Source organism: Chaetodon trifascialis, chromosome 23 (genome assembly GCF_039877785.1).
Source record: "Chaetodon trifascialis isolate fChaTrf1 chromosome 23, fChaTrf1.hap1, whole genome shotgun sequence".
NCBI lineage: Eukaryota > Metazoa > Chordata > Actinopteri > Chaetodontiformes > Chaetodontidae > Chaetodon > Chaetodon trifascialis.
In genome coordinates, this window is record NC_092078.1 from 12,541,921 (window position 1) to 12,562,673 (window position 20,753).

The following is a 20,753-nucleotide window of genomic DNA, read 5'->3' on the forward strand; positions in this document are numbered from 1 at the left end:
AGTGCAAAATATCTAATTTCATACATGCACCTGCGCTCTTTCTCTCTCTGCATCTCACACACACATTCACACAGTTCAATATAACCTGGGGTGTTGCAAGGAAAATGGTCCCAAAGTGCAATTCATCACTTCTGTCTCCTCTGTTTCTTCTCCCCTCAAGCAATACTGACCTTTCACTGTGATTCATATTCCATGGATACCAACACACACACAAACGTGTAAGCGATCGGACGCATCTTGCATTTTCTTTAAATACGGGTCTTATGTTAACATCGCAATTTGGAGCTTTGTGTTCTATAATTTTGCAAAATTGGGATATATCCCTCTTTGCAGACATTTTGAATTGATGGAAATGTCCAGCAGTCTGCAGCAGGGACTGGACCCGCAAAGACAGAGTTGAATAATATAAAGGGCTTTAAGGAACAGAAGTGGGATGAAAAATATATTGGCTTATTGGCAAATGTGTTCCTAGTCCTTTCCTTATAATGATGGCCATCTATCATAGCATTTATTTTATTATTTTTATGCAGAGTCGTATTGTTATGCTAATGTTACAGTTACTTATCCCATTTCTGTTCTGCTGACTGGGACTAGCTGGAGCCAGCAGTCAGTGTAAGTTCTCATTAGCATTCAATGGCTTGTTAATGTAATTGTGCTGCTCCCTCAACGGCATTTTACTGCACTTTTCTAACTTTCTGAAGAAAAGTGCTACCAGGGTAAAGCAAAAGTTGCACACAGCATGAGACTGTGAAGCGTAATCACTAATGAATTACACCTTTATGTGTCCCTGAACGCTTCACGTGATCACGCTCCAAACATCGCTGAGTCCAAATGCGAAATCACTGTCACTCCAAAAAGTTTGACTCAATTCTTAATTTTCAGCTTGTTCTTCTCTTTGGTCGGGCTCTTAAGATTTTGTTACCACCTGACTGAGTCCAACAAGCAGCTTGTTTCCATCAAACAACATCAATTAAACAGGGGCGATGACGCCATCAGCTAGCAAGCTCCACATAAACTAGTTCAGTCAGCAACCCAGATACACAAGGGGGGAGGAAAGGATTGGGGAGAGAGAGTAAAGAGGCGGAACTGAAACTGCAAGAAAGAGACGTAGAGAGAGAGCATGATGCAGACATGAGAGGGAGGAGAGACGAAGAAGTAGAGAACGCCACAGATGGACAAAAAGTGATATGGAGGCACAAGGGCAGAGACACGGGAAGAGGAGAGACAGTGAAAGAATAAAAGTGGAGAATGGTGAGAGTCTGTGAGTGGGTGAAATGAGAGAGGTGGGGAGAGGATTAAGGCAATGAGGAAGACAAATCTACTAATGCAGATACCGTGTACTTTCATTGGGGCTGAAAATGCGGCTTGTTTTGCACTGTGTTGTGCCTCTCCATCCAATTTCCTGCCTCTCACCACTGTCAAAACAAAACAAATAAAATCTTTAAGGAGGACGGATGAGCCACTCCTCTGGTGAAAGATGGGACGGAGGACAGAGCGGAGCAACATGAGTGTCACCTGACCTAATAACTGTTACACAGACCGGCAGCATCATTTGATCTGACACAACGCCTGTGATCAGCGCTAACTCCAAATGTCAAAATATTCAAAAAAATACATTTTTTAAAATTAAAAGGTCATCAGAAAAGAAAGCAATGTTTTAAAGTTTTAGCTTTGTTACTGTAAATCAGAGTGTGTTTTGGCAAAGACGGCACTGGAGCTGCATGTTTTAAATTTAGAGACTAAAACTTTTGGTCGAATCAAAAGATTTGAGCAAACAATGCAATTCATAAAGTTAGTGTCAGAAAATGCTTCTCTTATCCTCTGGGCGGATGCTTTTCTCTCCTTGTTCTGCTTTTTTCTGTTAGATGTTCTTTGATCTCTTTCTTGTCAGTGTCTGAGCATGCTGGAGTCATTAGCATTAGTTTGTGTCTGTCAAAGAACTCGGTCGGGTTAGAGAAACCGAACTTTAGCGAGATTCTGGCTGTCATTGACGGCGTGTCTGAAGTCATCACTGTAACCTGAGGTTTTAATAACAACATTCATTGTTGCTCATAAATGCCAGCATGAGGTGCGATGTTAAATGTAGCAAGCAAGCTGTCTATCATATCAGCCTGCGGTTGAAAAAGCCATTTGTATTAGCACCATTCACGGTGTCTTCAATAAAAGTATAAATTAGGGGTTTCAAAACTTCTGAGGGTCCTCCTTTGTTCACTCCGAGCACTGATTGGCTCTGCAGGTGTAACCTTATAGAACCAAGTCAGAGACAGAACCCTTTTTTCAAGTCATTGGGCCATAAGTGCGTAAACTAAAGTAAACCAATATGATAAAATATACTCATAACTTGAACAAGTCAGAAGTCAGAAACCATCTGATAGAGTCATATGTTATATTGGGCGTATTAGTTATTAGTTCATTCATTCAGGAGCACTTTTGAACTAACAATCTTGTTCAGTAAAAGTAACAGATGACATGTATTTTGTCTATTACTATTAATTTGGATCTCATTATGTTCATTAAAGACTGGCATGTTACAGTACATTATGATTTAATGGGCCAGGGGCATTGGAAATACCTTTACTGTATGGCACTGTATGGCAGCGCTACCGTGATAATTAAGTGAAGCAAGACAATATGTTTAACCACAGGCGGAGCTTCGTGGTGATTAACATAAACTGATTAGCCAAGAAACGCTCATGAACTGCAGACAATTAAAGCAGCATAGCAATAATGATTATATTGTGATGATAGGTGAAGCTTACCTAAGGAGCTGTTATTTAGTTGCAGCAAACTGTAAATAATCAAAAACCTAAACCTCTAATCTCTATTCTAAAATTGTCAGGAAGTGCTACCTTGAAGGGTCAGAAGAACAGGACATCATGTCCAAAAGTATGATCTTGTTCCGTCAAAGTGTCCATTCCATGTGGAAAAAAGACTACAGCCATTCATTAACTCTCATTAGACAATATAATGACAGGCACGCACCAGTGTACCCCTTAAAGTTACCATGTGGAGTACATATGTCCCAGACCCGCAGGTATACATATCTACATTAGCTGTCTGAGTTTGCACACACCACGCCAACCACATGAAAACAGCCCAGCCACAAGTGATGATATTAGAGGGTTGAAAAAGGGCTGGACGAGAGCGCGCGTGGCTTCTAAGTCGACAAGATGGAGAACAGGCATGGGTGGGAGTGTGTGTGTGGGACCACTTAAGTCAAGGCAGAGGTTGATTACAGTTTTTAACCCGGTCTTTAACCTTCCAAGCCAGGACTTGGAAGACAGACTATTTGAAATATACAGTTATTTTCTCTATTTTCAGCTTTATTATTTTGTGGTCTATTTCTGTTCCTTCACAGAAATAGTTGGACATTTTGGGAAAATATGCTTTTTTGCTTTCTCTGTCCAGTAAATATGAGGCTACAGCCAGGAGACAGTTAACTTGGCTTAGCTTATACCTTAGCTTAAAGACAGAAGTAACAAAATCCACCTAAAACATCAATAATGAATACATCATTTCTTTAATAGATTGCATACATATGTTCCCAGAGATTCCTCAAACCTACGTCAGATTTTTCACTTGTCTTAAGAGGAGAACGATTTCAACACCAGTCCTTGATCAATTCGATTTTTCTTTCCACTGGAGAAAAAGACAGCAACCCATTTTTAGTCCAAAGCCTTAGTTTAAGAAGAGCAGCGGGCTGCACAAGGGTGGAGTGGATCGAATTAGAAAGCTGCCATATGTCAGCCTTGTGATCACAGAGTGACTCAGTTATACGGCGAGGGAGCGGTCCGTATGTAATGAGCATGTACTGAGAGCAGCGACGAAAGGCCTCAAGTTGAACGTGTGGGCTGGAGGAGTGCTTTCGGTCTGATGTGGGTTAAGTTTGCTTTTTCCATGTTTCTGTCTTACACCTGTGCCATTCCTCTGATTTCTGCCAGGCAGTCACCCAAAAAGCTTACATTTACTACTGCTTTAATTTTCTCTCTGCACCCTCAGACACTTCCCTCATCTCTTGGTCTGCCTTTGCTTTTGATCCATTTTCCTTTTTCAGTTCCCTCGCCTGCGTCTCTCCCCCTCTCCACGTCTGGTACATACTGTCTGCATTTTGGGTGTGCTTCTCATCTTTTTTGGAATTGGGGAAACCAAATCATCCTGTTTTTTTTCTCCTCACTTCCCAACTTCCCTTTCTTCTCTCTGAGCTCTCCCACTTCAAATAATTCAAAACCTGCTCTGCATCTTCCTCGGCTCCCACATAGACTGAGCCGGGGTCCGCAGAGAGCGGAGTATATTTGAAAGGACAGTGAGTGAAGCTGTGGCGGCAGCAGACAGGCAGTGTCCTGGCATTAAATTGGAGGGAACATTTTGGGAGCTGCTTGGAAACGCTGTTGCACTTGCTCTCCACACACACACATACACACTCTGAGTGGTGGTTTGGAGACAATGTGGGTGTACGTACGCCTTCATTTCCCAAAATAACCGCCAGATGAGGGGCAGGGAGGCAGGGCGAGGTTGGTACAGGGAGATATAAATGGATGATAATTGTATGGCTCCTTCAGATTACACTTAAATCCAGCAGATTTACACACAAACACACACTCTGTGCCTGTATATGAGAGTGAAAATGATCCTACTTGTGCAAGAAACTGTGTAAGATCAGTCTTTCTCGCACTCTTCTGGATTTTATGGCTCAAAAATACTATGAAGTTAGTGCATGCATGGCTTTACTCACACACACTCACACACACACACACACACACACATCACACCACATACAGATTAAAATGGATAATAACAGTATGGTTCTCAAACGGCACCCAAATCCAACCAAAAAGAGAACTCCCATGTATTATTTCTATAATCCCTCCAAAAATAGAGTTCAAAAGAGGCGAGCCTCAACAGTCTTTCTCTCGAGCTGCTCCATCCTTACACCAGTGTATGAAAAGCTGACTGTGCAGACTTTGCATGTTTGTCTAAGATTAGAAACTCACATTAGCTCTATTTGGATATACTGAATTAGAAGAAGCTGCTTCACATCGGATCGAATCCCAGTCACAGTTTCCACAAAAGCAGTTCGCCCGTCCTGCTCAAGTGTCACCTACTGACTTTGCAAAACTGACTAATTTTGTTTCTCATCTCACAAGAGGCTCTTAATGTACGAGAGGGGAGAGCGAAGAATGATGAAGAGGAGGAGAAGAGTGAAGAGGCAGCACTAGATATAAATGGTAGATAATTACATGCTTGACTCGCCTGCGCTGATGTGAGGAAAGTGCAAGAGAGCAAAGCAGAAAGACAGTCAGTGGAGGATATGCGGTGCCATACAAACCCTACATACAGTGTTGCTCTATTATAAGGATTTTTTTTCAGTTAGGGACAGAGGTCATGTTTTTCACACCAGCAGGATGCTTTTCTTCAGTACCAGCTTTTCAGGAAATGAGAAACAGTTTGTTTTTTCCATTGACGTTGATTTTATGACACAGTTATGATGGATAACAAACGTCATGAAAAATGTCCCACATGTTGCAAAATATGTTATTACATCATACGCCTGCAATTGAACATGGAACTCAACATATGGGATTTTTCCCATCTGTTGAAACCACACAACCTCTGACAGGAGACTAAAGCAGTGTGACCGAAGAGGAACGCTGCTCAGTTCAACTCAAAGGGGATCAGTTTGTAATCCTGCCTCCCCACCTGCTGCTCAGACGAGGTATGACAACAAGCTGAGCACTGGAGATTTCTGTCCCCTTCATGTCTCACATGATTCAGGAAATGGACAAAAAAAATAGAAGGGAAAGGGAGACAAGACCAGACTTGACACAATGTTGGTGCCCGTCCTCTGTCTTGCTGTGAGTTTAGTCTATGTTTAACACATCTTATTACAAATAGAAATCAATTCATATTACTTCACTCAAAGACTATTTCATCATGTTCAGCAACAGACAGTAAATCTGTGTGTGTGTGTGCGTGTGTGTGTGTGTGTGTGTGTGTGTGTGTGTGTGTGTGTGTGTGTGTGTGTGTGTGTGTGTACACTTGCATGCAGCTACTCGCTTGGCCCACCCTCTCCTTATCAGCCAAGATCTGTCAAGAGCAAATCTCACAGGTGTTGTGTAACATCTTGGCCATTGCTCCCGTGATAAAGAGATTTTATAATCTCAGTCAGACTCACCTGTTTATATAAAGGTTTGGTACTAAAAAACATGGGTTCTGCAGACTCTGATTATTTCCTTTGGATTCGCCATACATAATAAATGCTTTTACCCTTGGTAATTTACATACATTTTGGTGATAGAACTTGTGTATTTTTTCTCATGCAGGACTTTTCTTGGAGTATTATTAAACTGTGGTATTAGAGTTTTTATTCCAGTATAGGATCTGAACCCCACCACTGATAAAAATGGAAAGAGACCGATAAAAACACAATTGGCCTCACTTCTGTTCCAGTGAAATGCTGCTGCGCCTCTACACTGAACATTACGTCAAGGCGGTGAGACAAACAAAGCCCCAGCCCAGTCCTAGCTCGCAACAGTGACGTCAGCGCGCAGCGGCGGTGCAGTGACGCGCGGCGATTGGGTGAGCGAGGAGCTAAACTGTTGTACAGTAAAAAGACAAGACCGCGACTACAAAAACAACAGCTGCGGCCGCATGAGGCCAACTAAAGACACACTCGCACTTTCCTGTAGCACACTATAAAGACTCGGGTAAGGAAACCTGTTCATAATCATTTTCTTTTACGTATTTCGTGAGATAATGTAGCCTCTTTGCACCTTCCGCCCTGTAGGAAGTTTCTTTTGTCCTCTTCAGTCAACAACAACAAAACAAGAGACTCAGTGTGGTTGACCGGGGATGAACGTGTCTTGGCCGGTGTAATCACAGTATGACAAGAAGTCCTTAAAGAAATCAAAAATGGCTCTGTGTTGTTGAAAGAAGTCGGTAATGTGCGGGTTGTTACACCGTGAATACCTTTGGACTGGCTAATATCAGGGACAGCAAAGTGAAATAGATAACGTTAGCCTGGGTGTGTTGCACCGGGCAGCATCAGCAATACAATGGATGATGCCATTTTAAGGGTCTTGAATAATTAGCTAATGTGTTGTTTGACAGTAAATGGTCGCACAATTTATATATAGCCTCTTTCTTTGCATCTTAACCTTCTTTATAATAGCGAGATATGCAGGAAGAGCATATTTCATTTGTGTGCAACAACATGCCTTCTCAGACAGGTCAAGTGCAGGCAGAGCAACAGACGATATTAGAAATACCCGTGAAAGTCATCAACATTGATTTGTGCATCTTGTGGACAGTAATTATTATTATTATTATTATTATTATTATTATTATTATTATTTACTGTATCCCTGGTTCTAATTTCCCTTGCATCTCACCTCTCCAGATGTCACGATGGCTGCAAACTTCACTATTTCCAGTGACGGCGAGTCAGACCCATCAGAGGAGGTAGAGGAAGGAAAAAGCAACCAGTCGTCAACTGGGGAAGAGCAACAGCTTCCTCAGCGCCACACTCTCACCCTACCTGACCTTCGAATGGGAATGGCAGGTAGGAAACCTCAAAGAATTGTGGGAAGGGGGGTGTTAAAGGAGTGGAGGGTTTAGAGCAGGATATTTGCACAGAGGTGCCACGGCATGGTTAAACCTTGCGTTGCTAAACCTAAAGTACGTTTGAGCATCCGTAACCTCGGCCTGCTTCAGATGGAGTTCAAAGTTTATCTTGCTTTACATTCACTTTTCTGTCTATTAATCCCAACGTGTCCCATACGTCACAATCACTGTCGGTTGTCAGCTGTGTATGTAATTTGATCCCTGAGCATTTAATGTGCTGTAATTCACCTGCGTACTGATGCACAGTTCACACCTAAACCCACAACTGCCTGTGTGCTTGTTATTAACAGTAGTAGCAGTCTTGGTAGATAAAGAAAGCAATATCCGGTCTGGTTCTCTGCTCCAGTCTCATTTTCCATGAGAGCTGCTGCAATGCAGATGCTATTCTTGCACAAAATAGAGAAAGATGTCAGTGCATCAAAGCAGCCATTCGTCACTCTCTCCGACATTGCCGTCTGTTTTTCCCCCTAGTTTGTTCTGCCATTTCTGAGCTTTGTCTCTTAGGCCTCATTTTGCAGACCTCTGACCAGGTCTTTGCCACAGAGGTCGTACTGTGATGTACTTTGGAGCATTCAAATGAGATGACACTTTCAGTCGAAATGTAAGATAATCTTGTTTGCAGTTAAACGAGCTCTAGCTGGAGATGTTATTTGTATTTTATCTGCATAGTTTGACATTTCTGAACAAATTGCTCCAGTGATAACTACTGATTAATATTCCTCTGTTCCTACTTTATTTCCTTATTGCTCCCTTTTGCCGTGTCTTGTTCTACTATAATCCTGCTCCTGTAAAGCATTACACACCCCTCTCACCTTTGTCTTGTAGCGACGGGTCGGATGAGAGTGAACTCAGAGTCCCACGCCTCAGACGTTTCCAGAGATGAGGAGCTCCAGGGTGTGGGGGAAGTTGAGGCCGGTACACCCACTGAAGGAGCTCCATTCAGGGGACGGTCCAAGTCAGCTCCCCCTGCCTTGTGGGCAGCCAAGAAATACGGCCGGCAGCTCCGAAGGATGAGCGACGAGTTTGACAGCCTGCTGGACAAAGGGGTGAGAATGAGGGATCAGAGGATGGAAGATGGGTTCATAAGGGGTTAGGAAAAAAAAAAAAAAAAAACAATGACAGCATATTTATGTATTTGGCATGGTTGGAGGAAAAGAGGGCAAAAATGGTACATGAAGTGAAACGGACCAGAGAGCGAGGAGAATCTTTCAGTCGGCATCGAGTTGAAAGAGAGTCTGAAGTAGAGGATATAAAAAGTCCCGGCCTCCATGCTGCTTTTACTGTTCCTTGTTTTCCGGTGTGTTCATGATTGTTGAATGTGACACAGCAGAAACAAACTTCTCAACTGGCAGTCGGAAAGGAGTCAGTCACCTATTTTTAGTTGGTTTACCCAAAAACCTGAATCCTATACATGTTAAATTTGGGGCAAAAGCTGACTAGTTTAAACTTTATATCATATCCCTATTTCATACAGGAAATGAAGAAGTCGAGGAGCGCTGGGACGGCCCAACAGATGCCCCACTCTAGAAGCTGGTGGAGCTACCTCTTTAGTCACCAGGAGACAGAGGGAGAGAACAACCTTCATGAAAACCACACATCCCGCACTGAGTAGCCACTGAGAGGGGAGATAAAGAGTGCTACAGGGTTTGAGGAGTTGATGGGGATGAGAGGAGAGCAGTGGGGAAGCCAAGAGAACAACAGTGTGAGAACAAGTAGACCTGCTCTGAGAAGGGACGGTAGAAAGATGGGTTGATCAAAAAAGAGAAAGGTCCAAACAAGAAGGCATGGCTAAGTCATGTCATTTTTATACATTATTGGTGAGGATATTTAGTAATTTGTTTGTATTTGTGATGGTTGTGATGTTATTCTTGGGCAGCCCACTATGGAAGGGTAAAAGTCAGGCATGAACGCGGACTGTTAGCTATCTGAACCCCATAGAACGGATCAAACGACGGTCGAAGAGAGGAGAGACGATGTCTTCAAAAGGCAAAGAAAGACAAGCACATGAGTGCATTTGAGAGGTGACCTCTCAGTTTAAAGATACCGTTTCAGTTGTCTCGCCCATCAAAACGATGCAATATACTGTGGATGGAGGGATAAAAGCACTGAAATCAAATCACCTGAGGCCACCTTGAATGCTGTTAGAATTTCCTTCCTCGTCTCCTCGAGGAGGACACAAACGTCACTGTGTTACTAATGCTTGTGTAGCTTCAAATGCTCGCGCTCGACTGACGCGAGCTGATGGAGATCACTGTAATTGTGTGCCAAAATAATCTGCAGGCAGCAGAGGAAAGAGCGTGAAAAGGAAGGATTTTTTAAAGTATTCAATTGGGGCCTTTATCCCGCTTCCTATTCTGCTACCTGCAAGCCAGTACCACCACTTCAACAGCTGTACTTGACTATCAACTGCTTTATATCTCAAATTTATCAAAAGAAAAACAATCTTGTACAAAGACAATCTCTGATGATGCAGAAGTAATATCTTTTATAAAATTTCAGGGTTAGATTTTATCTGAAGAAAATGACATTAAACATACATATAAAAAGCACAAACCAATATTAATCTATCTTTTTAAAGCCTTGGATGAGCAAAAAAAAAAAAAAAAAAAGACTTTGGAATTTTTATGTGTAAATATTTTGTTCATAGTTTATCAAATGGGTATAGGTTACAATCTACGTGGTTTAGCCAGAATTTTATTTTCCAAGTTGCTATTTTCCAAGGTTACCATGCTATTTAATAAGTCTGGCCAACCTAGCAATAGGCAGTGTACAATCCATGGCTGTTGTGATAAATGTTATGTGCATATTTAAAGATGTGTGTGGGGATCAATTAACTGCTGTACAAGGAGCCAACACTAGCCTTTGGCCTCATTTACTCAGTGCCCGGTGCATAAAGAAAACGGACAGTTTGCTCAGTGAAATCAGTTCCCAGTCCTGTCGGATTTCTAAAACAATCTGCTTAAACGTGTGTCGTTCACCTTTATCTGCATTGGGATGTGAATAACACAGGATCGTGATCTGTTAAGGTCTAGGAGTGCTGATCTCATGCTATTTATGTATTATATTTAGGCTTTTGAGGATGACTTATTCACATATTATATTCCACACAATATGAATTACGTGGAGGTTATTACTCATATAACTGATAATAAACTAGGATCAGCACTTCTACACTGCCTGGTAAATATGAGTAGGCTACTCGTGACTTGTCCATCGATATGTGATTTATTGAAAATGGTGATAGGTTTGTTCTTCTTGTCTTATCCTCTTCCTCTCAGCTTGTGGGGTTGAGTTGTGACGTGCTCGGGTGTGCAGGCTAAAGGGCTGCATTTGTTCTGTCTTAAAGCTTTTGCTCCTCCTTTTTTATACCTTTTACTAAACTTGGTTAAGGAAAATTTCTAATCAGTAGCTGAGACAATCTGAACGGCACCACCTTTCTTATGATTCATCCTAGTCTGACTTGTTTCTGTAACATGCAGCGCCACGACTGTGTAAGGTGAACTGACTGCAACGTTTTGGTGACCCTGTTAAATTGAATTAGTATCTGGTATAAAGCTCCCAACATGGTTAATAGACGATGCTGTTGCATTAGAACTGCTTAAAAAAGAAGCAATTCTACCATCTTGTGATATCAGATCAGGGAACAGGGACATTTGGAAGAAGTTTACTTTGTTTACATTTGAGCAAGTCAGTCCTAGTCGACCTGTAGCTGTACTTTGACACATGTGGTACAGTTGGATCAGCTGGCAGAGAATATTTATGTACATGGTGTTGAGAGCTTGGGGCCAGATATGAATGCTTTACTCTCTTGAAAATAAAGTTTAGCAGGAGCATAACTTTGTTCTGAACTGCCTTGGACATGCTGTAACCTGTGATGTGACGCCGCATAGCCAGCCTTGTCTGTTCGCTCAATTACCGCCTTAAACTTTACAGCTTGCTGTCACGTATTACGCTCAAGAAAAAAAAAAAAGCACAATAATGGGGGGGGGTGCATTTGCTGTCACAACTGTGAGGAAAGCATGCCAATGGCTGAAGTGGATTTTCAATTCAATTCAATTTTATTTGTATAGCGCCAAATCACAACAGAAGTTGTCTCAGGACACTTTCCATATAGAGACTTATTTTGTCTAGAAAAGGCGTTTCAGAAGATGTCGTGGTTTTGCCTTTTAAACATTTGTGGCAGTGAACACACCCTGGAGGAAAAACCTGCCTGGGCACCTGGAGTTTTGCAACCATCCTTGATATTACTTGAATCTGGAGATGAGTGTGGAGAAAATTGACTTCTGATATTTCCTTCTTTATGTTGGATTCCTTTGAATTTTTTAATGACTTTTGTAAATGTATTTTCTCTACAGCTGTGAAACTTCTGGTATATGCTGTCCTGAATAAATAATTTTAAGAGTGCTTTTAAAGAGAGTGTTTAATTCTCGTACAGCTCAGTTATACAGACTGGGGTCAGTCTTAAAACGATGGCACACAACATTTTTTGTTAGTAGGTGTTTCATGGCATATGGGTCAATACACAGGGCAAATTATTGGCTAGTATTATCCAAACTCCCAGTATTCTTGGTGCATACATATACATTGATCTAAATTCTCTACATTAGCCCAGTGGATTTTTCATGTAAACTCTAATTTCTGTCAGTCAGATCTGAATAACAGCAGCTTTAAAAAGGCATCATGGAAGTTGATGTTTGTTCCCAGTGGTCTATCAAACCACACCTGATGAATCCCAGCAGTACTTGTGGTCACAGTCCAAAGCTGACAGTCTGTCCATGTCCGTGTCACTCAGTGTGAAGTCAAAAAGCCTGGCATTGTCCTTTATTCTGTCTGGATTGGAAGACTTGGGGATCACTGGGACGCCCTGCTGCACAGCCCAGCGCAACAGCACCTAGAGAACAGAAGAGCTAAGTGTTTGTGCTAGAAATGTTATTTATTAAACACTGAGTAGACAAAGTTCACCCAACAGGACCTAAGTCAAGATGTTTTGTCTGTGTTTGTTTACCTGTGCAGGTGTGCGTTCACAATTCTTGGCCACCTCCATGACCACAGGGTCAGTGACCAGTGCTCCCTTCCCTAAGGAGGAGAAGGATTGAAAACACACTCCATACTCCTCACACACACTCCTCAGCTCTGTCTGGCACAGCCGTGGATGAAACTCTACCTGAAGGGAAAAAAAAACATCTGTATTGGCAACCTGAGTGCATCCATCTTATTTTCTCCATCTGTGAACAAGTGTTGTATGTGTAATACATGTATGTCCTTTCATTCTCATGCATTACACACCTGTAGCACCGCAGGAGGGACTTTGCAGCTCTGCATCAGTTCTCTCATGTGTGCTGGTGTGTAGTTGGACACTCCGATGGCCTTCAGCTTCCCCTGGGCATGCAGCTCCTCCAGTGTGGCCCAACTCTGAGCTCGGTTGCCTGGAATCAAATATTAATGAGGACCTCGTCCTCAGTGTTACCCAAGTACAACCACATTGAGACAAGGAAAGTGAGAAGACTGCTTGAATTGTATCTCATAATTAATTAATTGCTTGCTTTACATTTGTATACAACATAAATGTACATACAGTACATGCAAAACACACACCTATGTTTCCAGTGATATTTTGGTTCATGGAGGAAAACACTGACTTAACCTGAATTCCTTACCTGGGTTGCATTGGTCAGACACTGGCACACCCTGTGTGCCCGGCCAGTGGATCAGGTAGAGGTCAATGTAACCCAGGTCCAGCTGAGACAGGCTGTGGAGGGCTCCTTCCATGGCCCTCTTGCCTTGATCCTTGGGGCCCAGTTTACTGCAGGGAGAAGAGAGAGGAGGATTGTTTAGATTTGTACACTGTGCCTTTGACAATATGTGAATGTAATATATGTGAATATGTTTATTCTCCAGCTGTACAGTATACATGATGACATGCATGTTCAGAAAATTGCTGGAACTAAAGAGCCTGCATTAAGAATTGTAATACCCCAAAGGTCACATATTTACTGATATGCTGTGTTTTTTTTGTTTTGTTTTTTTGGAACATATATGAGCCTGCATGTATCACCTGGTTATGAATACATCCTCTCTGGTTAAACCATGTTTGGGTAGGAGCTCCTTCAGGGCTCGGCCCAAGTCAGCTTCATTCTGGTAGACGGCTGCGCTGTCAAAGGCCCGATAACCAGCAGCCAGAGATGCATCCACAGCCTGGTAGACAACTTCAGGACCCACCAACTTGTAGGTCCCCAAACCCAGGAGGGGCATCTGAACCCCCATATTTAGGAGGACAGAAGTGGTAGTGGAGGAGGACATCTGATCTGACAGGCAGCTCTTCTTTGTACCTTGTTTGGGCTATTTGGTCTACTGGACACTGTTAAAGAGGGAGAGAGAGTTCATTCAGAAATGAATGGGGGATTTTTCTGAGTAGCAAAAATTGACGTGGTTATGTTTAGACTGGTCCTGCACCTCTGAAGGTGGAGAAGCAGAGAGGTTAAACTGATGTCTGCAGGTTTCCCACAACTTCCCATCAGTTTCCTTACTGATGCCCATATTGTTGTAAAGTAGCAAATCAGTACCAATGCTGACAACTGTTACAGTGGGAGACCTGAAAATTCTGTAGCTGTAAGTATAAACGGTGCTACAGTGGCGCAATGTTATGACGTCACGGCGTCGCAATGCTGCTAGGTGCACCACATGACTGTGTGTGATATTCAGTACTATTATTATATGACACAATTCTTGAACGCTGGGACGTCACAATGCAGTTGGTACACTGCGACAGTGTTACATCGTTTTAACGTCAATTATGTATAAACACTGTAACAATGAACCGACGGTGACGATGTTTCAGAACACTGGAACGTCACATCGTTTTGTAGCATTGTCACAGTAATGCTGTTTAAGCAAACTTAACGTCATAATACAGTAGAAACAGTGCTGCAGTGACGCAACGATGTTAAAACAGATGAATGTGACATATCTAAGGGGACATTACTATTTAGAAAAGTGGCTGGGAACGCTCTTAAATATGGTTGCCAGTGTTACATATAACACATTTCAACTCACCTTTAGTACTCCTTGAATAGGCAACAACTTGTCGCCTCCTCACATACTAAAGAAAACTGTCAACGAAAGGAAACGCCGTGAGCAAAAAAAGAAAAGTAAAATCTAACCTTACTTCTAACTTTCACCGGCGTACAGAGGGAAATGTTTACAGCTACTCTCCTCTGCTAAACGTAGTCAGCTGACAGTCATGTGACAGTTTGGGCGGTTCTCCGCGTCACCATAGCGACACCTTCCCTTTACGCCGCTGATTGGAAGATCCAGGTACGGCGGAAAACCTGTCCAGAGAATCTCGCGGCGTTTGTTTGTAGCCGGTCAGATTTAGCGTTGGACGTCCTGCTGCTGGAGGATGAAGGTGGCTCTCCGGACGACCTGCTCTGTGGAAATTACGGTCATTTTCAGTGCGAGAGTGAGAAGCACGCTCTCATTGTTGATTCCTTATCATGTTTTAATTACTTTTATAAACAGAGCTATACAAATTATGGCGTATGCTGTCCTCAATAAATAATTTTATTGCAAATTTGTGGCAAATCATAGAGAGCTGAAACAATAAAGCTAGCACAAGAGCCATTATATTCATTTGTAAGAGTAAGATTAAAGAACAGCACGAGGCAACAAAGAATATGGAGGTAGTCTTAAAATGTTGGCAAACTGACAAATGTGTAATTAACAGAAAACATTTTTTCGTCAACATGCAACACACCCAGAGGTACTGCCTGAAAAGGTCCTCCGTGTTTCATCCAAAACATTACTTGAACTCTCAGACGTCTCAGTATACATTTGTCTAAATTCTCGATACATCAACTCAGTGCATTTGAAAAAAAATATTGACTGAGATGTCTGTGTCTTAATCTCCCACTTTTTCTGGTGGCATTTTCCCATCACGGCATGACCACCAGTCAGATCTGAATAACAGCAGCTTTAAAAAGGCATCATGGAAGTTGATGTTTGTTCCCAGTGGTCTATCAAACCACATCTGATGAATCCAAGCAGTACTTGTGGCCACAGTCCAAAGCTGACAGTCTGTCCATGTCCGTGTCACTCAGTGTGAAGTCAAAAAGCCTGGCATTGTCCTTTATTCTGTCTGGATTGGAAGACTTGGGGATCACTGGGACGCCCTGCTGGACAGCCCAGCGCAACAGCACCTAGACAACAGAAGAGCTAAGTGTTTGTGCTAGAAATGTTATTTATTAAACACTGAGTAGACAAAGTTCACCCAACAGGACCTAAGTCAAGATGTTTTGTCTGTGTTTGTTTACCTGTGCAGGTGTGCGTTCACAATTCTTGGCCACCTCCATGACCACAGGGTCAGTGACCAGTGCTCCCTTCCCTAAGGAGGAGAAGGATTGAAAACACACTCCATACTCCTCACACACACTCCTCAGCTCTGTCTGGCACAGCCGTGGATGAAACTCTACCTGAAGGGAAAACAAAAAATGAAATAGAATTACCATCTTGCCATTGTATGCCTCATATGTGTTTGAAGACTCACCCCAGTGCTGTCTTTACTTGGAGACTATTTTTACAGAGGAACACAGAGGGCTGATAGAGAGCTCCATCACATGGTGCAACAGCAATGACCTGAAGCTCAATATCAGCAAAACCAATGAGCTTGTAGTCAACTACAATGCTTCAAATATGAATGTTGCTGCAAAGAAGGCACAGATTGTAAAACTTGCCAGACAACTTCAACCAGCAGCACAGAAGATCTATACAATCAGTTTCAATGTGGACGCCCAAGATCAGTGTCAGCAATTTAGTATCTGACCAGATGTGAAAGATGGTCACAGTCTCCCCTTCTGTTACTGATTTATGGTGCTGATGTCACAGAGAAGTTGAACTTTGACCTTTTGGATATAAAACTTCATCAATTTACCTTATGAGACATTTGTGTGAAATTTTGCCAGAATTAGTGAATGAATTCTTGAGTTATGCTCAATAATGATTTTTTTGTGGTCATAATGACCTTTGACCTCCAAAGCCTAATCAGTTCATCCTTGTGTCCTAGTGACCATTTGTCACAAATTTGAAGAAATTCCATCAAGGTGTTCCTGAGACATGAGAAAGGAATGTATGGACAACCTGGAAAAATAATGCCACCCAGCTGTTGTTGTTGGAAAAAAGACATTTGTGCTTTCAAAAACTGAGTGCATCCATCTTATTTTCTCCATCTGTGAACAAGTGTTGTATGTGTAATACATGTATGTCCTTTCATTCTCATGCATTACACACCTGTAGCGCCGCAGGAGGGACTTTGCAGCTCTGCATCAGTTCTCTCATGTGTGCTGGTGTGTAGTTGGACACTCCGATGGCCTTCAGCTTCCCCTGGGCATGCAGCTCCTCCAGTGTGGCCCAACTCTCAGCTCGGTTGCCTGGAATCAAATATTAACCAGGACCTCGTCCTCTGTGTTACCCAAGTACAACCACATTGAGACAAGGAAAGTGAGAAGACTGCTTGAATTGTATCTTAATTCTATAGTATTTATTTAGAAAACACTGGATACACCTGAGAGCAAATACTTATTTCAGATACTTTATATTTATATACAATATAAATGTACAGACAGTACATGCAAAACATACACTTACTGTATGCTACCAGTGATATTTTGGTTCATGGAGGAAAACACTGACTTAATCTGAACTCCTTACCTGGGTTGCATTGGTCAGACACTGGCACACCCTCTGTGCCCGGCCAGTGGATCAGGTAGAGGTCAATGTAACCCAGGTCCAGCTGAGACAGGCTGTGGAGGGCTCCTTCCATGGCCCTCTTGCCTTGATCCTCGGGGCCCAGTTTACTGCAGGGAGAAGAGAGAGGAGGATTGTTTAGATTTGTGAACTGTGCATGTGAATATGTGAATATGTTTATTCTCCAGCTGTATACATGATGACATGCATGTTCAGAAAATTGCTGGAACTCGAGAGCCTGCCTTAAGAACTACAATACCCCAAAGGTCACATATTTACTGACATGCTGTGCTTTTTTTTTTGGAACATATATGAGCTTGAATGTATCACCTGGTTATGAATACATCCTCTCTGGTTAAACCATGTTTGGGTAGGAGCTTCTTCAGGGCTCGGCCCAAGTCAGCTTCATTCTGGTAGACGGCTGCGCTGTCAAAGGCCCGATAACCAGCAGCCAGAGATGCATCCACAGCCTGATAGACAACTTCAGGACCCACCAACTTGTAGGTCCCCAAACCCAGGAGGGGCATCTGAACCCCCGTATTTAGGAGGACAGAAGCGGTAGTGGAGGAGGACATCTGATCTGACAGGCAGCTCTTCTTTGTACCTTGTTTGGGCTATTTGGTCTACTGGGCACTGTTAAAGAGGGAGAGAGAGTTCATTAAGAAGTGCATTTTAGAACACTGGCAACATCACAAAGCAAGTTACAAGGACATCGTTTCAGAAAATGTATGTATTGTCACAATGAATCAATGATTCACCATTAGAACAATAGAAAGTCACATCACCGATGACGCTGGATTAATTAAGAAGTAGAAACGTCAGTTGTTGGATTACAATCTCTCAAACTAGGTGGGGACGTCATTAAATACCGCTGCCACCGTTAAAGATAATACATATTTTCATCTCACCTTTTGGGCCCCTTCAGCTGAACTATTTTCAAGTGAATGCGCATCACATGTACATGTAAATTTACTGGACTTCAAACTTTGACCGCTGTCCAGAGAAGAATGCTTACAACCTCCCCTTCCTGCTACACGTGGGCTGTTGACAGTCATGTGACAGTTTGGGCGGTTTTCGCCGGCACCATGGTGACACCTGCTCTGACGCCGCTGATTGGAAGAAGATCTAGCTAATCAAGGAAGGACAAGCGACCGGAAGGCGGGAATTAGCCCTGTCCAGCGACGCATGAGGCGTGTCAAGCGTTTGATTGACGTTCACCGTTTTAACCGTTGGCGTCCCCTATGGAGGATGAGATACGGTTCCTGGACGACTGACGAATTTCATGCTCGCCATTTTCTGTAGACATTACGGTAATTTTAGGAGCGAGAGAGAGAGAGAATGAACATGAATGGAAGTTAATGTAACAATCAACTGTATGTGTAAGTTTTTTCTAGCTAGCTAGACCAATTCAACATTTTCAGTGATGTTGTTCTGTGTTTTGGTTTCCCTCTGAACAAACCCTCCATCAATTAATAGATGAATCTGTTTATTTGCTGGTTTTATCGTCCAAACCACTTTAGGTCAGCCATGCCACTGCAGACCTTCTCCTTCCCTTTACCTGAAACTCGATTCGTCAAAGCTAGCAATTTTATCTACAAGTTCAAGATCAGGGGAGGCAGCAGCTACAGGCAAGGCAGACATTGATCGTTACATCGCACAGCCTCATATTCGCACGTAGTATCTACTCTTGCTTCCTCCAGTGTCTTCTCTTTTGGTAAGGACAGCACAGACAAAGAAGACACTGACATAAAATAACATCCCAAAACCAACCTTGAGATAGGATTAAGTGGATAGTAGTGAGCTGGAAATCAAATTTTGTGGCCTATCTCGGTGATCATTCTTCAGATTGGGATGAGCATACTCTAATGACCTGACATGAGCAGAAATTTAATAATTTGTGCTTTCAACTTGTGGCCAAACCCAGGACAGTTTCAAGTGAAAAACCGAATAGTTTAAGGAAAGGTGGAATGTATAAGTGTAAGGAAAGGTGGAAAGTATTTTCAGACCAGACTTGAAACAGAGACTAGGCTCTGGATTAAACAACACAAGCTCAAAAATCCATACAGCAAACATACCAGCAAGAGAAAGACTATTGATTGATGCTGCATCCACTCATTGCTTCTTTCCATTTCCCCCCTGAAGTTCTTCAAAGCTTTGCAAAATGTTCCTCAATCTCAAAAGCAGCTGGGGAGATGTGCTGAGCTTCAGACAAGAGAGGAAACATTGATCCTTTTCTCTATCTTAACTCCATCCTTTAACGCTGCCGCCTGTGTTGGCTGCTGTTACGTGTTCTGATGTGTGTTACCTAAGCTTGTCTCGACGTTTCGTTTCATCTGCAAAACAGGAGGATCTAAGGCCCCACAGGACCTGTCAGCTTTTATTCAGGGATAACGTGCGAGAATAAGAGTCCTAACTGATCCTGGAGGGCCTTAAAGCCAGTTTCCTTCGACTGAGAAGGCTCTTTTTATTTAAACTACACGCTAATATTTTTGACACTCAAAGGCTGAGCAGCATTGCAGCGTTACATCCTCTTACCGTTTGACATTGTGCTCAACAGTCGAAGCCTTTTGATGCATGCGCTGCATCAACGAGAGGGATTCACTCATGTATACAAACCCTGACACTAATCAGCATTTTTTAAAGCTACCAAAACTGAACTGCTAATATTACAGCATAACTGTTGAGATACTAACGTGTAGAGAACATATTATAATGTGTGTAATATGTTTCATCAGTGGAAAGGAGGAAATGGAAGGCACACTCAGTCAGGAGCTGGAGGTAATTATGGATACTGCTCGCCTGTTGACTCCCTGTCATTCTTGCTGTTCTTCTTAAATTAATTGTCTGCTTTCATAGTATAGTGATTCATTCTGACCTATCATTATTCGCAGTGCTCTTTCTTTATATTATTATCTCTTCGACTCTCTCTTTCTGTTCTCCGTTTTCAGGAAATTACCAGAACTGTTCTCGGCAACCTGGACAGTCTCCAACCCTTCTGTAGTCCCCACTTCAATGTCTTCCCTTGTATCCTTTACAGTGAACTCACCACTTTATTCACCCATGAGTGTGTTTATTTGTCTGGCAGCTTCCGAACTACTCCACCATTCATCCCCACATCAGTAATACTGTGTATCTCAGAACTCTTCAGCATTAGGTCATGCAAGTGTGGAAGTATGTCACCAGTGCTGCTTTTACATGAGATCGTGGTTGCAGGGAATAAGTCAAAGTGTGGCCCCAATAGCTGTAGTGCATGCTTTAGTGGACAGTACTGCAGCAGCTACATGTATTATCCTTAAATCGCTACACTGCAAAGTACAGATCCACAGAACACAGCTAGCGATCGTCAGCTTGCTAAATGCTAAATTAAAAGAGTTAACCGTGAACTAACAGATAAA

General features: G+C 42.5%; 4 protein-coding genes across 5 annotated transcripts in view; 1 reads left to right on the forward strand and 3 right to left on the reverse strand.

Annotated features, from left to right (window-relative positions):
• The window catches only part of LOC139351108 (sodium/calcium exchanger 1-like), a 104,679-nt gene extending 97,181 nt beyond the window's left edge, over positions 1-7,498 (reverse strand). The window contains exon 1 of the mRNA XM_070992795.1: positions 7,389-7,498. The gene's annotated coding sequence lies outside the window, so the exon portion shown is untranslated. The remainder of the gene's footprint in view (positions 1-7,388) is intronic.
• Positions 6,556-11,654, forward strand: badb (BCL2 associated agonist of cell death b). The gene is made up of 4 exons (XM_070992809.1): positions 6,556-6,704; positions 7,397-7,558; positions 8,446-8,666; positions 9,095-11,654. The coding sequence occupies exons 2-4, from the start codon at positions 7,405-7,407 to the stop codon at positions 9,230-9,232; spliced, it is 513 nt and encodes a 170-aa protein (XP_070848910.1). The 5' UTR covers positions 6,556-6,704; positions 7,397-7,404; the 3' UTR covers positions 9,233-11,654.
• Positions 11,655-11,656: 2 nt separating this feature from the next.
• LOC139351111 (glyoxal reductase-like) lies at positions 11,657-14,864 on the reverse strand. Of its 2 annotated transcripts, none has more exons than XM_070992805.1 (6): positions 14,674-14,864; positions 13,676-13,978; positions 13,278-13,423; positions 12,907-13,046; positions 12,626-12,784; positions 11,657-12,511 (listed from the first exon to the last, which is right to left on the reverse strand). In XM_070992805.1, exons 2-6 carry the CDS (start codon positions 13,918-13,920, stop codon positions 12,332-12,334), a joined length of 870 nt encoding a protein of 289 aa, XP_070848906.1. In that variant the 5' UTR covers positions 13,921-13,978; positions 14,674-14,864; the 3' UTR covers positions 11,657-12,331. The 2 variants fall into 2 exon arrangements, with proteins under 2 accessions (XP_070848906.1, XP_070848905.1); XM_070992804.1 differs by having other exon boundaries at positions 14,786-14,808.
• A 235-nt stretch (positions 14,865-15,099) lies between these two features.
• Positions 15,100-18,418, reverse strand: LOC139351461 (glyoxal reductase-like). Its single transcript, XM_070993385.1, has 6 exons — positions 18,267-18,418; positions 17,689-17,991; positions 17,323-17,468; positions 16,903-17,042; positions 15,930-16,088; positions 15,100-15,815 (listed from the first exon to the last, which is right to left on the reverse strand). Exons 2-6 carry the CDS (start codon positions 17,931-17,933, stop codon positions 15,636-15,638), a joined length of 870 nt encoding a protein of 289 aa, XP_070849486.1. The 5' UTR covers positions 17,934-17,991; positions 18,267-18,418; the 3' UTR covers positions 15,100-15,635.
• Positions 18,419-20,753: the final 2,335 nt, after the last annotated feature.

Bases quoted from the DNA above. Each gene is read 5' to 3' on its own strand.
- LOC139351111 (XM_070992805.1), bottom strand. From the start codon at position 13,920: ATGTCCTCCTCCACTACCACTTCTGTCCTCCTAAATATGGGGGTTCAG. The intron at 13,424-13,675 runs GTGATACATGCA...TTCTCCCTGCAG, and splicing joins GAGGATGTATTCATAACCAG to TAAACTGGGCCCCAAGGATC. The intron at 13,047-13,277 runs GTAAGGAATTCA...ATTTGATTCCAG, and splicing joins GTCTGACCAATGCAACCCAG to GCAACCGAGCTCAGAGTTGG.
- badb (XM_070992809.1), top strand. From the start codon at position 7,405: ATGGCTGCAAACTTCACTATTTCCAGTGACGGCGAGTCAGACCCATCA. The intron at 7,559-8,445 runs GTAGGAAACCTC...TTTGTCTTGTAG, and splicing joins CCTTCGAATGGGAATGGCAG to CGACGGGTCGGATGAGAGTG. The intron at 8,667-9,094 runs GTGAGAATGAGG...TATTTCATACAG, and splicing joins ACAGCCTGCTGGACAAAGGG to GAAATGAAGAAGTCGAGGAG.
- LOC139351461 (XM_070993385.1), bottom strand. From the start codon at position 17,933: ATGTCCTCCTCCACTACCGCTTCTGTCCTCCTAAATACGGGGGTTCAG. The intron at 17,469-17,688 runs GTGATACATTCA...TTCTCCCTGCAG, and splicing joins GAGGATGTATTCATAACCAG to TAAACTGGGCCCCGAGGATC. The intron at 17,043-17,322 runs GTAAGGAGTTCA...ATTTGATTCCAG, and splicing joins GTCTGACCAATGCAACCCAG to GCAACCGAGCTGAGAGTTGG.